At 35.2% G+C, this 17,257-nt stretch overlaps 1 protein-coding gene across 1 annotated transcript in view; it reads left to right on the top strand.

Moving 5' to 3' along the window:
- Nucleotides 1–3,949: 3,949 nt before the first annotated feature.
- Nucleotides 3,950–17,257, top strand: part of CNGB3 (cyclic nucleotide gated channel subunit beta 3) — a 58,125-nt gene continuing 44,817 nt past the window's right edge. Inside the window, exons 1-3 of the mRNA XM_054295875.1 lie at nt 3,950–4,057; nt 6,451–6,526; nt 14,550–14,661. Of these exons, the coding sequence (XP_054151850.1) occupies nt 3,950–4,057; nt 6,451–6,526; nt 14,550–14,661 (296 nt within the window). The remainder of the gene's footprint in view (nt 4,058–6,450; nt 6,527–14,549; nt 14,662–17,257) is intronic.

The raw sequence follows: 17,257 nt of genomic DNA, 5'->3' as shown, positions 1-17,257 counted from the left end.
ACAACCCACACATCACATTACAGCATGATTCTATGATCATACTCAAAGCTGGCCAGGATCCGGTGCAGCATCTAGAAAATGAGCCTTTGGGATATGGCTCTCAACTTGACTAAGTAATTTTATATAGAGGACTGTGAAAAGGAATAGGAAATAACAACATTTTGTCTCCTTTCAGAATATTGTCGAAGAAGTGTTTCGATCTCCTCTTTGCTGTAAGCTGAATAAATCCTTTGATCAGAATTTAAAAATAAAACTGAATTTAAAATGAAAATCTGCATTCATAGAAGTCCAAACAATCAAGTTATTACAAATTTTCAGATTCCTCCAGACCATGGGACTTATTATTGCCTCAAACTTAGGGTGAAGAAGATTTGTGGCAGCATATAAACTGCAACTTATGAAAAGCCTTATGAATCAGTGCAAAATTAGATATATTAAAATGGTGAAGGAATCATCCTGTAAGAAATCTTTGAAATTTCTTTAAATACCTCACTGAGTACCAAAGTTGTAATAAATACATCTGGCCATGACTGTGATAATATTCCTAAGGAAATAGATTTCCATTGAAAGCATGAATTCATTTTCTTTATTGTGGTAGAGTTAGCTAGAGGATATTATCACCTCAGTTTAAAAAAGAAGACAATAAGTAGATATGAACAATCTGAGCTCCAAAAACAATTTTAATCTGAGGAAAAAATAAGCGAAGTCTTTTAACAAAACCCCTAGCATTAAGGAAGACAGATAAATTACTGTTATAATTTTCAATAACTCACAGAAATAGTGAAAATTCTCAAATATTACGCTCTGAAAAAGCAAAAATTATGAAAAGTCTGAGATTCAGCTTTTTTCTGACTATTATTACAGAGCTCTAAAGAAAGATGTACTACTCTTAGCTGTCAAGAGCCTTAAATTACAAAGATAAACTGAAGAAAGATACCTATGAAAAACATCTGCACACTTCATTTTGCATGTAGAGACTATCTGAGCAGAAGTGAAACTCAGGCATTGGTCTTTTTAAAACGTAACACATGACAATACAAAATAAAGATTCCAAGTGATATCTATTGATCTGTACATTCAAACAAATAGAGCAAATGACACTACCTTTGGAGGAATAAAAATCAGTCCTTAGAATTCAATCTATGCCTATTAACTGCTCTGGGAGTTAAATCTGTGCTCACGGTGCCTTCAAGCATTTTATTACAAGTTCCAGGCAAGAAAAGACCAATAAAAACCAAACCAAACCACCTCAAGAAATAGTCCTGAAAAAAGGAATCTCTTCCAATTACCAACTCCTCTAATTATTCAGAAAAAGAAGTCACGTTTCCTTTTGTATATTCTTATGATTTAAGTACTGCTCTCTTTAAGATTGAAAATAAAATCCTTTGAATAAGAATCTTATCAGAAGTTTGAAAAGCCAATGCATATGTCACATTTTTTACTGTAAAAAAATATGTCCTTAAAGAAAAAAAAAAAAGAGATGGGAATTAAATCAATAATAGATATAGTATGTAGTCATCCTGTAGCTAAAGAATATATGAGGGAGGCTTGAAATCTCTGTACCCTCTGGGGTTTACCATAAATACAGCACCCAGTAAGCCCTGGCCAAAGCCAATGTAGCTAAGAAGCTAACTGCACACAGTCTATCTTCTTTTCTGCTGCACTCCTAATCTTCTTACTTAACAGTGCATCACAGTGCTCAATTCACTGATGTGCTTTTAGTATGTTCAAAATGTGGTAAAAATACCTAAATAGCCATTTTACATAGAAAAAAATGGATACATTGAAGCAGATCAGTCATTTTACCAGGGCCAGACATGAATTTGTACCTCTATTGGTATCAAAATACAAGTTTTGTTGTAATCTGCTTATTCTTTACAAAATCAGATCATATGAAGGGATTTTGAACATTTGTTTAATTAGTCACAGACTAAGCAAATCTAATATTCATTAACTGTTGATGTCCATAGTATGCACATATTCCCAATGGCACTTTCCTTTTAATGTCTGCTACATCCCTTTTTCATGCCTTTTAATTATAAAATATAAATTATATGACAGCATAAACACTATATTTACAAAAAGTATTTTAACATATTACTTCACGTATTTAAAAAGATGACTGGTCATAATTTTGCAGATATTCTTGAGAGATACATATTTTCTTATGAGATATTACATATGAATGCTACCTATTTTCATTGCATTATGATTTTCTATGCAGAACTTTACAATTTTTAATAAACAAGGAACAAAACTACCTGTTCTAAAAGATTTTAGAAATTAAGAATTTTTTTTTATGAAAAAATGGTTACTCCCAAATATGCTCAGTATTCAAATATGGTTTGGATGTGGCTATTGTTTAAAATTACCTGAGTTGGTCAATTTAATTCACTGAAATTTCACAAAAGAAATTTCAAAAACTAACTTGTTGTCTAAGATTCTTCTACTATGGCACAATGTAAAAATTCACATCCAGAAGAAAAGAAGCTACCTATTGTCCAGACCTGCCTAAATAAATGAAAATACTTTAGATATTAATTTATAATTTACTCACTGAAACACTAATTTTAAAAACAATGTGAAAGATTAGCAAGAATTACATAGCTTTTAAAGTAAATCAGGTCATAGAGGTAAATAAAAAGGGGAGGTTCTGAGATCTTGCTGTATCTAACACCTATTAATTAATCATGCCCGGGGGAGGTTCCCAGTTACAAAACTGAAGTCTGGCCAACTATTACAAGGTTTGCTTCATAAGTTTCATTGGAAGGAAAAAACTTGCAATCTAATAAACACTGTTGGTTCATTCTTACAGTTAGAATAGATGGTTTTTAATCCTTATTGTAACATTCTATGTTAGAATAAGGATTAAAAACCATCCTTACCAGATGATAAACTCCAAGGAGGGACACTTTCAATACTTCAAGGAAATTGCTAAATATGCCATTTAAAGGATAAATCAGAGGAGTAGATTTCTGTACTTCTTGAAGCCTTGATGATCAGCATAAATCATTAGTTGTTAGCTCAAATTCAAAGCTCAAAGTGAAGGCCTAGACTAGTAATACATAAAGTGAAATTAAGGATAAAAAGGGACAATTAATTTGTAAAGATCCTTGCCAACAGGAGCTTAATCTACATGGCTTAGAGATACTTGAAACTGAATTTACCGATAAACTAAACCATACTTGAATTATATAGGATGATCCAAAGCCTATAGAATCTCAATACCATGTCCCAGTTATAAACTATGTTTTACTAATTTATAGGATATTCATTCACCTAACACTTATTCTCATCAAAATTCTAAGACACCAAAAATTGTATTGCCTGTAAACACATTAGAAAATGAAGGACAATGTTTTTTCCATGTTTTCAAATAAGAAGAATGAGACAAGGTATAAAGTTGCCAAAACAATCCCCAAGAGAAGACCTTTTATTGTCATGCACTTAAAAATAAGTTCAGGACTGCAAAGAAATTGAACCTTTTGAGGCATCAGGTATTGTATTTTTGGTTATTTATTAATTAATTATTTTCATTTCCTGGCTAAACTGCAGATATGCTAACAACTCAAAACCTATCTCTAAACATAAATTAAGTGGTTAATATCCAATACATAAAAGATTAGACACTGGTTTATTCTAAAAAGAAAAAAAAAATCACTCTCCTCTGACTTCTTGCATGAAAAGTAAAACTGTATATGGTTTAACTGTTAAGATTAAAAATAATTTACATATAACTTATTCTACAAGATAAAAAGAAAAAGTGCTAATGTTGACCAAAAAACTGCCACTGAAATAGACTGTGCAAGAAATTTCTCTAAGGCACTAATCAGACCTAAACCTGATTAACTGTCTAATTGGCTTGATTACTGATGGCAAGAAAACATGCGCTATAAACGTGTTCATGGCAAAAGAGTCATAGAGGCTTCAGGGGAGCTGAAGAGGCAAGATGTTTAGAAAACTAAAATCAGTATTTTCTAGACCAAAATTAGCACCTGAGATAGCAGATTGCAAGGATGAAGGTGCCCCTCCACCACCAAAGGCATCCACAGGCCAGGTATGGTTTTTCTCGTCTGTTACAGACTCATTAATAGAATCTTTTTGTTTAGAATGTATTTATGTAAGTAAATACCAAAGGTTAGAATTTCAAATATACTTACTGAATATGGTATCAATCTTTATTTAGAAAAATGAAATAAATTTATTTATTCTCCTCTACCCTACCATCTTTTCTTTATGAAGAAAATACAATTTTCTCCTTTTGAAAGCTGCTTTCCAAATAGGGATAACCTGAAATAGTACAGGCTTATGAGAGGTCATGATCAACATTGCAAATGGAGAATTAGAGATACAGGTACTGCTGCTTTATATATGATGATATATTTTATGCATCTTGTTTCCTTCTGGCAGGAAATGTCAGTGTGTCCTTTCTGAATATTAGAATGTCATGCAGGTATATATCAGCCTGCTTCCTGATAAACACTGGAAAGACAAAGTAATTTAGTAGCTTTTTAAAGAAATCCTTTTTTCAGCTTGGTTTTGATAATGTAAATCCTCTAGGAAAAATAAAGTCTGTCATTTTAGTCTACAGTCTATATTTTTATAAACTATTTCTCCACCATAAAAGTTAATTAATTGTTTTCTATTTAATTATGAAACATTTTAAACAGGAGCAAAATGATAAGTACTTTTTCTTTCATTGCCTTTGAACTTTATCTTTTCCCTGTAATTTCCAAAAAACATTTTTGCTTTTTCCAACTTGACATAATCAAAACTTTACAAGACAAAATGACAACAATTTATGGCTTCACCAAATAATTATGGAAGTGACAAAGGTTCTTTAATATCAGTCTGATATTAATCATTCACGCTATTAATCATTCACGCCTATTGAAACAGTCAAAACCTCTCCATTATAAAGTTAATTTTAAGTAAGTTGGCATATCCATACTGTCATCCACAAAAAAATGGCAAAAATGTCTATGTTCAATAACCTTTATATACTGCAGATCTACAGGCATTGTTCATGCTTTTACAGTTCAGTATTCTTGTGTCAATAAAATAATGTTTTGAAAGAAGAAAACTCCTGTATGTCAACAGGTTAGTCCTGTGCAGACTGATACCTCACTTGGCAAAGTACTCCAGTAAAACAGATCTATTTAGGTTTCACTGGAGACAAGGATTAGTTTTTTGGTGAGAATAATTTCGTACATCAGCACAACATTCAGGTTGTACCACCATCAGCCTACACTGTTCAAAACTCTGCTGAAATGGAGGCACATTAATGGATTAGGGATTAAGACATTTCTTGCCTGCATGGAGATACCATCTAAAGAGTAAAGAAGAAAGAGAAGAAAGTGCATAATGTCTGGTAAATGGTTACTATACTGATTAATGCACTAATTTATGTACTTATACTATTAGGAGTGAGTCTGAAACAAAGAAAACAACCTTTACAACAAAACATCATGCAAAAGCCTTGAGTATGCAGAGACTTTGCATACTCAAGGATTGGAATGATAATATACTTACCTATAAATATGCATATAAAATTTATAATTTAGTTCTCTATACATATGTATATTAGAACTTCAGTGCCTGATTGTTCGAATAAAAACAGGCAGGAAAACACAAATATTTTCATAGGAAAAAAACCCCACAAAAAATCAAACCAATTTTTTCTCAGAAACACAAACAAAATAAGGTCACTGATCTAGAAAAAGAAAAGTAAAAAAGTATATGAAGATCTGAAAGATCCTAATGTAAAATAATTTTTCCATATGCTGATACAACCCAATACTCTTTTCTATTAATAAGCCTGCTGCACACCAGGAAAAATCATTCTACATGGGATAACAAATGCTGATTGATTAACACAATGTTGTTACATAGTATTGTGGAGGCCTAGGACTCCCCATGCACATCTCACTCCTTGCTCCAAAGGCCACTCTGTTAAAACTGAGATGAGTCAAGGTACAAGTACACAAGGATTTGGTCAATGGATCTAAGTCAGCAAGTGTGGGAGGAAGTTAATATTTTGCAGTGAAAGTTGATATCATCTCAGTATTTTGTAGAGATTGACATGTGTCATTGTGGTAAGGTAGCTCAAAATATGCCGGGTGTGTCAGCCCAACAGGAGGTTCAGGCAGAACCATGACTCACTCAGAGATGCACATTGGCTTGTGAGGGGCAGCACTGAACAAGACAACTCTGCATCTCTAAGCTAAGCAGCTGGGTTTGCACCAAGGATGCGAAGATTCCAGTGTTTGATTTCAACACCCATCACAAGCCCTTCTGCAAATCCATATGGAAACGCACAGAACACCCAGGAACAATGGTCCGTGTGTGGCAGCTTAATCAAATTCCTACAAAAATGTTGCAGACATCAAACTACCCGTATCATTCTCAACAATGATAATCTACAGTTTCTAATCTTGTGTATTTTTTAAGGATGAAAATAAAACAACAAATGAACCGCAGAAAGCAGAGGCCAATAATAAAGCAGAGCCTAACCCAAAGCAACAAGGTCAGTAATTTATGAGTTTTCAAAGATTATGTGGACATAGTATATATATTCTCTATAGGATTGTAAATTAAACTGTTGTTGTCCTAGCGCTCTGGCAGGAGCTCTTAATTTTTCTTTGTGGAAGAAATTAAGATCTCTGAATTGTCATTGACCCCAGGCCAATGATTTGTTACAAATATAGAAACAGTATCCAATAATAACAAAAGGCAACAAGCTTTCAAGCACACAGTGCCTTCATGAGCCTGCCCCCTCTGATCAGCTAGTCTAGGAAGCTTTATGTGCTCTTACTGCAATTTGGCTCCTTAGAAATCTTAAAGTAAAGGTATTTAGTGGCTTAAGAAAAACAAAACCAACATATTTTTAATGTCTCTTTTACTCACTCTTCTCACCAGAAGAGATACCAGAAAAGATAAGAGGTACAAGAAAAAATAAGTCAGACCTTTAACTATCTGACATTCAAATATTTCACTGAACAGCCATTCCAAACTTTAAAAAAAGAAAAAAAAAATAAAAAAAAATGCAAAATACGTCCAAAAATTTAATTTAAAAAAAAAAATGCCGTTAGAAATATTTGCATCCCCGTTCAGAAGCTATTCGGGACTGGTACTCAGAAACATAGAACTCAGGGCAGTAATGAGGTAATTTTCTGCCTAAGCAGTTGGTTTCTAGAGACAGAGGCCACTGGCCATGGCTATCCTAACCCCTCTTGCCCCATCTCCTGTGGCCAAGCCTGTTTTGTGCATACCAGAGCCTGAATAACTGCTTACACCTGCTACCAAAATAAAGGCTCACGACGGGTGAAGCACCAAACACTGCTGGGCCACATCCCCTCCTCCTCCCTCCCTCCCAGCACGAGTGGTGCAGCCCTTTCCTTTTCCATCCTCCGCTCCTGGAGAAGAACAGAGCCCAGTCTTCCTGTCACCTCATGCTTTTCCTTTAGGAGGGCAGTTCATGTTCATGTTCATTTCACTGAAGCAGCAAAGCAAAGACTGAGGAATCTCCAGCTTTTTGTGTTAAAAAATAACTAAGTGTGAAGCAACTGGAAAGAGATTATAAGGAAACTTTCACAAACCTGACTTGTGTAATCATAGCAAGTGTCACAATTTGTTTCCTCATGTAATGAAACTTTAAACAAAGTCCACTTAATGCAATTGTCTTGTTATATAAGGGCTGTAGCATGAAATTAAGAGAAAACAAAGTCTGACCTGAATTAACTGTAGCAGCAATGGAAAAAATCAAATTTGATATTTGGCTTTTTTAGCAACACTAAGTAACACTAAGTAACTACCTCATGACAGAATGGAGTATCAGTACAGAAATTCTTTTTGGTTCCCGTAAAAACTTAATCTAATTTTACAGATAAATATAACTAATTAAGATATATTTTGCCATAATCAACTACTTTTTTTCCTTCTAAAATATAAGTGGTGGTATAGTAGCAACTACATAATTAGTTACTTCATGAAATTTTAATAACTGAGATAGGGTCCATGTGTTTTGGGGATATTTTTAAATCTACCATTCTTTTGGAAAGTACTTCAAATCTCATTTTCAAACAGCTGCGACAAGACATGAAGAGTATTAATTAATTAGACAGACAATGGCTTTACAAGCCAGAAAATTTACAGGGACCACACTCAGGAGAAGCTTATGATTTTCACCACTCTGAATGTAAGTCCCTATCATCTGAGCCAAATAAGGAACTTCTTTATCTCTGGACAGAAAATGGAAGCTAATCTAAAGCAATTCAGAGGAGGGTCCAGATAAATTTCTGCAAAATTTTGCGAACTTTGTGTCAGACTCAAAATTGTGTGATAATCTTCTGGAAGAAGAAAATGAGAATTTGTGTGGGTAAGCAGAGGATGAGAGGTTAGAGAAAGCATTTATGCTGGATGTACAAATTTGGAGTACAGCCAGAGCCCAAACAACATTAGTTAAGGCAGATCAGCTAAATAGAGAACTTCAAATGTGTTAGAGAAAAGCCTTTCCAAGGCCTCTTGTTACTTTCTCTGGTATAATCAAAACAAAATAGACCAGGAAAACCCATAATCATAGTATCAGTTTGCAATTCCATAGTGCTAAATGCAAATCAACCGACTGAGTAGAGCTTATCTTCACCCCCTTCTTTTCTCATCACCAAAACCAGGCATTACCTTTTTCCTTTCTCTACGTACTTCACAAAGCAGCACAATGTTTCCAGCACACATGAGAATCCAACAGGAGGTACCATTGGGACCTGCTTGATTAAACCTTTGCCACTTAGGTCAGCCAGGAACCCCTGGTACTTTTGGCTTCTTTGTTGGATACTCATTGCCCTATTTCTGCCTCCTCAGTTGCCCTCTCTATCACTAACTTGCTTTATGATTAATTCTTTGCATAATTACTTCGCTCTGTAATTAATTCTCTGTGCTTAGTCAGTTTGTTCCATAATGGATTCATTTTTTTAATTTGTTCCCTGAATTTTTTTGGTGTACTTAACAAGGTGTGATTCACCTAATTACAGGTTCTCCGTGATATTGAATCCAATTGCTATAATTTCTTTGCATATTTATCATGTCCCATAATTGACTGGCTATACAAATGCTTCCCTTGTTTTACTCACTGCTGTTCAATAGCTCTGTTGGTGCTCTCTTTAGAAGGACACATCCAGCCTCCACCTGTTAGCTGCTGACTGCATTATCATTCTCTGTTTTATGATTTATTTCATTTTCCTGACATATAATTCCAGTTTGATTCTTTTCAACTACATTTTAGTATTTCTATGAAGTCTGTCCTCATCTTTATATTTTTCCCTCACTAGAAACTTGACTGTTTCCAATATTTTGGGTTTTGATCTTCTACTAAATCAACAAGTGTGGATGCCAGCCGGTCAGGGAGAGAGAAACGGCAATCGTTTCTAACAGTGGCTTGTGAGGATTTTTAGGTAGTTGTAGGAATGTGATAAACTTGTTAGTATAAATAATCTACAGGTGGTGTTTTCCCACCTTGTTTTTCTGTTCTTCTCAAGGACTGTTTTTGAGAAAGATGTTTTTTTATTAAGTAGCCAATCAAGTCGAATGTATCGTGTCACTCTATAAAAACCAAAGAATCTTTTGTAATAAACCCTTCTTTTCTCCTCTTGCTTTTGTCATCTGTTCTTGTGTCATTCTTGGCTCAAGGGTGGCAAACAAGTGTCACAAAGATGTTTTCCAAAGTCACAGTCACATTTATTCAGCTTTTACTAAAATGCATATTGGCATTGCTTTGTCCTTGGTAGGACTTGAGTGAGAAAGCTAAAGTAAAACTACCATAGGTACTGCTATACATGCTGGAATTGCATATTCAGAGCCTAGATGCTTTGGCAGGTATCTCAAGTAAGCAGTGCAGCCCCACAGAGGAAGGGGTGCTCAAAAGGAACTTCAATTCATTCTGGACTCCCTCTTCTGTTCAGGTGCTTGAGGAACTGTCTAAGAAGACAAGAAAAAGCAGAAGCTTTGGCAGCTGTCCCCTCTGACATATCAGCCTACCTGTTATACCTTGCCTCTTTCATAATAAGAGGGTTCAAACCCATATCTCTCCCACTCTTGCAGAGCTGCCTAACTACCTGTGTAAAACCTAGGCTAGAGAGGAGTGGGAGGAAGTTCCATAGCCCTCCTAGCCTCTGGGCCATCGTGCCGAAAAGAAAGCAAAACCCTATGGAATCTGAGAAATTAGAGTGGAGCATGTAACTAACCTACACATGGATCATAGAATGAACCTAGAAGTTAAACAAAACAGTAACCATGCAGGAAGAATGAAGGACTTTTATTTCAGTATATATTTATAGTATATATTAAAAGATTCAACAATTTATATTACAATTGTTGAATCTTTTAAAAAGGAGGTAAAAACCCCTCCCGACATGTATTTGACCCTATTGCAAATAAATAAGGCCCAGAGCTAAGAGGACAGCCTTGATCACAAGCTGTTATACAGAATATGGTTGCTCTCCCTTCCTGGAGATAGAAATAAATCAGATGTATTTATTGAGGGTACCAAAATCCTATGCTGTAAAACCTTGGCTAATTCTGGTTTATTAGGTACCAACTAACTCTGCATGGCCTACAACTGAGTTAAAACGCTGAGAAGGGTGATTTGAATTAAACATGAAATTTTGCTAAAACCTTTGCTAGGCTTGTTATGAATTTGACTCCTAAATTGCCCTTCAGCAGCAAGACAAGACCTGTCCCTTAACACCAGGAAATCCAGACTTAAAGAAGTGCTTTTTATTTCAAAAAATACAAATGAAATATGTGATTTTATAAGCTGCATCCCAATAGACTAAACCTGCCAATCTATAGAGAGTTTGAAATAATCTTATTCCTTGTCACCTTATCCTTTATGCCCATCACTGGCATCAGAAAACAGGCAATTATTTCCATAAAATAATATAAAAAATAAAATATTTTTTCAAAGATTACCAAGGACTTGAATATGTTTAATAAGCTTTAATCACTCCTGCTGATGTGAAGTCTTTTAACTCCTCTCAGATCTTCATTTTTCACATGAGTGACACGTCTAAATGTTAGGGGAACAAACTCAACTTCTTCATAAAATCTTTCTTTCATAGAAAATAAACTTAAATAATACTTTTGTTAGCCACTGAAGTTGAGGGTTAAGATGGATCTACTTACTGATCTTTTATTTCACCCGTTGATTTCTGAACTTTTTTTCCCTGTACATAGCATTTGTTCAAGAAATGTTGCTTAAAGAAATGCCATGCTTGCAGCACCATTTCACTGCTCTAATTTTTAATATCAGAAGAAGATTACAAAGGTGTGCATTTTTTAATGTCACACCTGAAGTCTTTTCTCTCCTTCATCCATAGGTTTTCTGTGTTGTTATTCTTTCTTGAGATCTTTGTGACCCTGTAGCCATTTTTAGATATTTTGGATAGCTCAAGAACACCTCTGTGAGGCAAAGGCAGTCAGGAAAATGACTAACTATGTCACAAGCATCACAGGAGTTTGTAGACTGGTTCTCTTGTTTCCATTCCATTCCTCCAAATGCCAAATCAGTCTTTACTCTTGCTATGCAAGAGAACCTGCTCTCTATGCTACTTTGCAGGAAATAACACTTAAAAGCCAATCTGAGACTTCTAACATATTTTTGAAATGTCTAACACTTTGCAAAAAAGAGGAAATGTCAAAAAAATGACCGATTTTAAGTGCTTAAAATTATGTTTCTAAGGCAGATAATACGTCACTGCTAAAAAGAACAAATTACTCAAACATTAGTCACTCTGCCTTCTACTAGCAGACTCTAACCATGACTTTATACACCTTTTCCTGTTTCAAACAATGCTGTCTACCCTCAAGTGTTTCCATGAACCGTTAAAATTGGCACCATTGATTGTATATTAAATTAATTTTATTAAATTAATGTTATCATGCAGGCATATTGCAGTTTAACCCCAGCAAGAAACCAAGCCCCACACGGCTTCTTACTAACTCCCTGACCAGCAGAACTGGGGAGAGAATCAAAAGGATAAAAGCTAGAAAACTTGTGAGTTTAGATATTTTATCAGTTTATTAGGGAAGGCAAAGGCCATGCACACAGGCAAAGCAAACCAAGGAATTAATTCAATTCCCATTGACAGCCACCTCCAGGAAAGCAGGGTTCCAGTCGTGTGCAACAGTTACTTGGGAAGTTAGGTACAATCACTCCCAACTTCCTTCCTACTTCTTTCCCCTATTTTATATACTGAGCATGGACAGTATATAAAGTGTCTTATGGCCTGGAATATCTCTTTGGTCAGTTAGGGTCAGCTGTTCCATCCATGTCTTTCACAGGCTTCCATGCATCCCCAGTCTCCTCACCACTGTGCAAGCCCTGTCTAGAAATAACAAAACCTTCTCTGTATTATCAGCCCTGTGCTCAGCCCAGATCCAGCACCAGCCCCCGGTGAAAATTAACTCTACCCCAGCTGAAACCAGCACAGAGCACAAACATCAAGCTACAAAGAGTTTTCAAGTAACCATCAAATATATATTCAACAGAAGAAATATGAAGTATTCCTTTATCTTTGTCTTTTTGTCTACCATGACTAATTCACTTCTGTGTTTCTCCCAAGTATTGCAAAACAGGTCAAGATAGTTCAGGCCAATCAGATTTGCAGGATCATTTTTCATTACTGAAGGAACAAAAAAGAGCAACATTAAATGTTCTTTAAATCAGCATTGCTTACACTAATCCCGGTAATAAACATCAGAAATGAGTGGTAACATTTACAGCTGTATTACATACATAGCAACTCAACTATAATTAGTACTACACTATCATTATGCAATCATATAGTAGTTTTTAAGCAACAATGTCTTTTAAAATTATTACATTTTTATAAAAGTCACTAAGAAGTTAACAGTAGAAGGAAGTATTTGACCATATATATGTAATTAATATGAAATAGACATTATGAGTGAGTGTTCTGATGAAAATATTGCTTCCACAGACAAAAAAAGAAGATAAAAGTGAGTCAATGTTTTGTGAATCACCCTATAAAACAATATATTGTGGATTCAAAATATAATAAGATTGTGTCAGTTGATTATTAAGTTGAACTAAAATGTGCTTTTGAGCAGATAAAAGAAGCAGCTCAGGAAACTCTTGCTTTTTGTATTAGTAACTGCTAGCCATGACAAGTTCTACATTTATGTATATCCAACCAGTGGAGATGGGAGGGGAAGCATAGACGTGACACTGGTCAGACTGCTACAGCAAGACAGTGGAGCTGGCTGGGAATTCTAGGAAAGAAATTCTTCGCTTCCTGAACTATAGCAAAGCAAAAGCACTTTTTCTGTTCTGTACTCAAACTGCTACTATACAGCTAGGAGTAACTACTATAACAAAAAAAAAATCCCAAAGTGAGGTGATTACAAAACTGTTGAGATTAGCTTTGCTGTCACTCTTTATTGAGTACTTGGCTTTTTGGATTGTGGAGCCAAGGCAGGGAGAACTGGGATACTACAAACCATGAATTCAAATGGGAGCAGAAGCTGCAACAAGTGCTGGAATTTTTTACTTCTTTTAAAGGAATAACTCTCTAAATATGGAGTTTAACTATCAGAAAAGTAACTTTAGAATACCCATGAAAAATATTCAAAATTTAATTTTCTTTGAGCTGTCTCAAACTTAAAATACAGCACATACAACAGCAAATACAACACTCCTGATTTATTTGTTGCCATGTTTTGCTGCCAAGTTTTTCCTCTATCGTTATGTTACTTCAAGTATTTATGAAGGCTGAGCTTGGTTCTCCATTATGCAAAGTGTCAGACTGGTGAGATCTATCAAATTATTTTTCGACATGGAAGTTTAAAAAAAGATATGGGACGAGTTATAAGAAAGCATCACTTAAGGCCATTCAAATGGCAAGAGACCATGCCATTTGCTTCAAACTCTACAGACTTCCTACTTAGATGACTTCAAAAAAGTTACTAGTAACAGAAATGAAGAAATAGACTAGACAAAGTACAACATATTCACATCCTTAATTATATATTTCAATCATAATTTACTCAGCAATGAACAGTACTGTCATGGCAGCTGAAGCAACATCTTTGATGCAGTACAAACACTGAAGCACAGATAATTTTATTAGCATTTCTATTTGTAAGAAAATTAGCTACTCTTCACTTTTTTCCTGTATTTCACAAGGCATTTCTGGACAGATCTGTCTGTCCTCTACCTTGCTGCATCACTACTTGTCCCTCAGAAATACAGAAGATCTCTGAATTGACCATTGGTGACCTGTCTTCTGACGAATCTATCTAAAAACCACAAGTAAATTACATATTCTAAAAGGTGAACTTATCATAAACATGCAGTTACAGTTAGCATTGAAACAGATTTATGCAGGATACTGTTCAGAGGTCAGGTCCCACAAGTTGTGTCTCTTAGTGCTTATCTACTGAAGAAATAATGTCACACAGACTGTGATTCCTTCAAAATCATTATTATAATTGTTTAAAAATTCATGTTTTAATATTAAAACCTTTTTTTCTAGATACAGAATCAGCAAAAGCACCTGAGCCTTCAAAACTTGAAAACTCAACTGAACCAGTTAAGACAACTCAACAGCAAGAGCATGAACTCAAAAATGGGAAAGAAGATGCTAAGTGAGTAAATGTAATTTAAAAATTTGAAGATTCCACCTGTCATCCGGATTTAACATTTCTGTCTGGCATATATCTGTTCTTTAAAAGTCCATCCTGTAAGGACCTGAAGAGCTTTATTTCAATTTCTAGGTAGCATTTCTGAGGCATTCATTTATTATATGATTTTGATAGTTTGTTATGTACATCATCCTAAATTGCAGGAATGAGGAAAAGGATTTTCTCAATTACAGTTACATGCAAATTTTAGCAGTGCTGCTGCTTAATTGTTACTATATGTTAGCAAAGAAGAAAGTCCCAGAATGCTGCCCTGAATACCTGGAATGTTTGTCACATCATTTCAACTTGAAATTTTTACCCTGCACATTTTTTTCCTGAGCTATGCCATTAAATCAGCATTAGTCTCCTCAATCAGAAGATTAGTACTATCTCTTGCTGGGAAGAGACAAACAAATGAAAGAGTAGTATTCCTTCAGGGGAGAATCTAGTGTCATTCAACCTTTGTAAAAAGCTGAGGTGACTGTTGTGTGAAAATAAAAATGAAGTCTAGAAAGCAATAAGCTTTGAATAGTTTATAGTCATTTCAGAAGCAGAGATTCATAAATTCATGGAATCATAGAATTCTTTGGGTTGGTAGGGACTTTTAAAGGTCATCATGTCCAACCCCTATGTAATGAGCAGGGACAGCTGTAAGTGGCTCAGGTTGCTCAAAGCCCCATCCCAGCTGGCCTTAAATGTTTCCAGGGATGGGGCATCCACCACCTCTGCCTAACTGGTGCCAATGTTCCACCAGTCATGCTGTAAAAAATTTCTTCTTCATATCTAATCTAAATTTGCCCTCTCTATATTTAAAAATGTTAAATCTTGTAATGTCACAACCCCTCCTAAAATGTTTGCCCAAATCTTTCTTACAGGCCCCCTTCAAATACTAAAAGGCTACCAATAAGGTCTCCCTGAAGCTTTCTCTGCCCCAGGCTGACAAACCTCAACTCTCTCAGCCTTTCCTCTTAGGAGAAGTGCCCCAGACTTCTGATCATACTTTTGGCTCTCCTTTACTCCTGCAGATTACACCACCCAGCTTGGTGTCATCTGCAAACTTGCTGAGTGTGCCCTTGAAGACACTCTGTGTCACTATGGAAAATAAGGTCTTGATAGAACAGCTCAGGCTGGGAGGCTTCTCCAGAAGGAATGAGGTCCAAAGTCCTGCTGAAAATATTTAGAGGTTAGACCCAACTCCCAGGTTAGATCAAGGCACCCAAGACTTTTTTCAGCATAATTGTGAATCTATATCATCAATAATGGAATTTCCATAATTTCTCTGGGCAAACTGGTCCACCCTTTGAACACCCTTATTATGAAAACTAAATGGAATTAAATTTTCCTTTGCTTTAACTTGCTTCTTTTCTCTCTCATACTCTAGCTGTGCACTTCTGGTGCTCTTTCTAAATCAGTTAGCCCTCATTACTTGCTAGAACACAGTATGGATTCATACTCAATTTGTTGTCCACCAGGACCCCCAGATCTTTTTATGGAAAGCTGTTATCTAGTCAGTCATCTTCAAGTCTTTACTCTCACATGGCCCATTGCTATGCATCATGAAGCTTCTGCCTTTTGAGATCACTTTGAGTGGAGAAAAACTGATACACTAAATACAGAACTGGGTAAAAAAATCCTCCTGCTTGTTTTTGCCTTCTATTTGATTTTCCTAATGACACAAAGAAAAATCTTTCCCTGACATGGAGTTAGTTTATAGAGATGATAAATTAACTACATACTTTCTTCTCTTTACTAAGACATACTTTGTGTCTGGAAATAATCAAGCAAAATGCTACTGCACATGCCTCTATAAAATAATAGATGCAATTAAAAATAACTCTGACTAGAAAGAATGGAAAAGTTATAAATAACTTAGTTGCTTCAATGTAAATCGGTAGGTCAAAAATGAGAACCTAGATAAGAATCTCCTTTTTTGTCACCATACAATATGTTATTCAATGCTTACAGTTCCACTAGTAAATCTTGTAACCAAGGTTTACATAATTATGTGCTTATGAAACAAAAGGGTATGCTTCTTATTAGTAGAAACAAAATCTGTCTGTTAAAAGAAAATTAAAAATATTTACATTAAACATTGCTTTCTCAGAGTTGTTCTGACACAGTGTAAGATGTCTATTCAGATATACCTAGTCAGTCTAATTTGAGCAACAGTTTCTAAAAATACAGTAAATATTTGGTAAAATGTACTGCCAAAACAGTTACTCCCTAAATTCTGCAGTAGTCTGGTGTCATTGCACTGGTATGAAACTAAACTAACCAGATCTGTTTTATGACTGTCAGAGCTGAAGGGAGAATGATTTTTAAAATGTGCATTTGAGAGAATTTAATTTATTGCTTTTTAAGGTCCATGGAAGTCTATTAAGACACCATTCCTTATCAAGGTTACTGCCTTATTGAGTCTGTGTGTTCAAATTTGCTCACTAGAATATTTTTAGGGAAATCAACTGCCTTTATCACATCTAGAAAAGCTGAGAATTTGAGTCAAATAGATACATGTGATCTACAAAAATAGCAGTAAATTAAACACGCTCAAACCACTGTC

Source organism: Melozone crissalis, unplaced genomic scaffold (genome assembly GCF_028551555.1).
Source record: "Melozone crissalis strain CALT ecotype California unplaced genomic scaffold, PUWL_Pcris_2 ptg000002l_1, whole genome shotgun sequence".
Lineage (NCBI taxonomy): Eukaryota > Metazoa > Chordata > Aves > Passeriformes > Passerellidae > Melozone > Melozone crissalis.
Note: the sequence above shows the minus strand (reverse complement) of the source record. Positions and strands in the feature narration are given on the sequence as shown.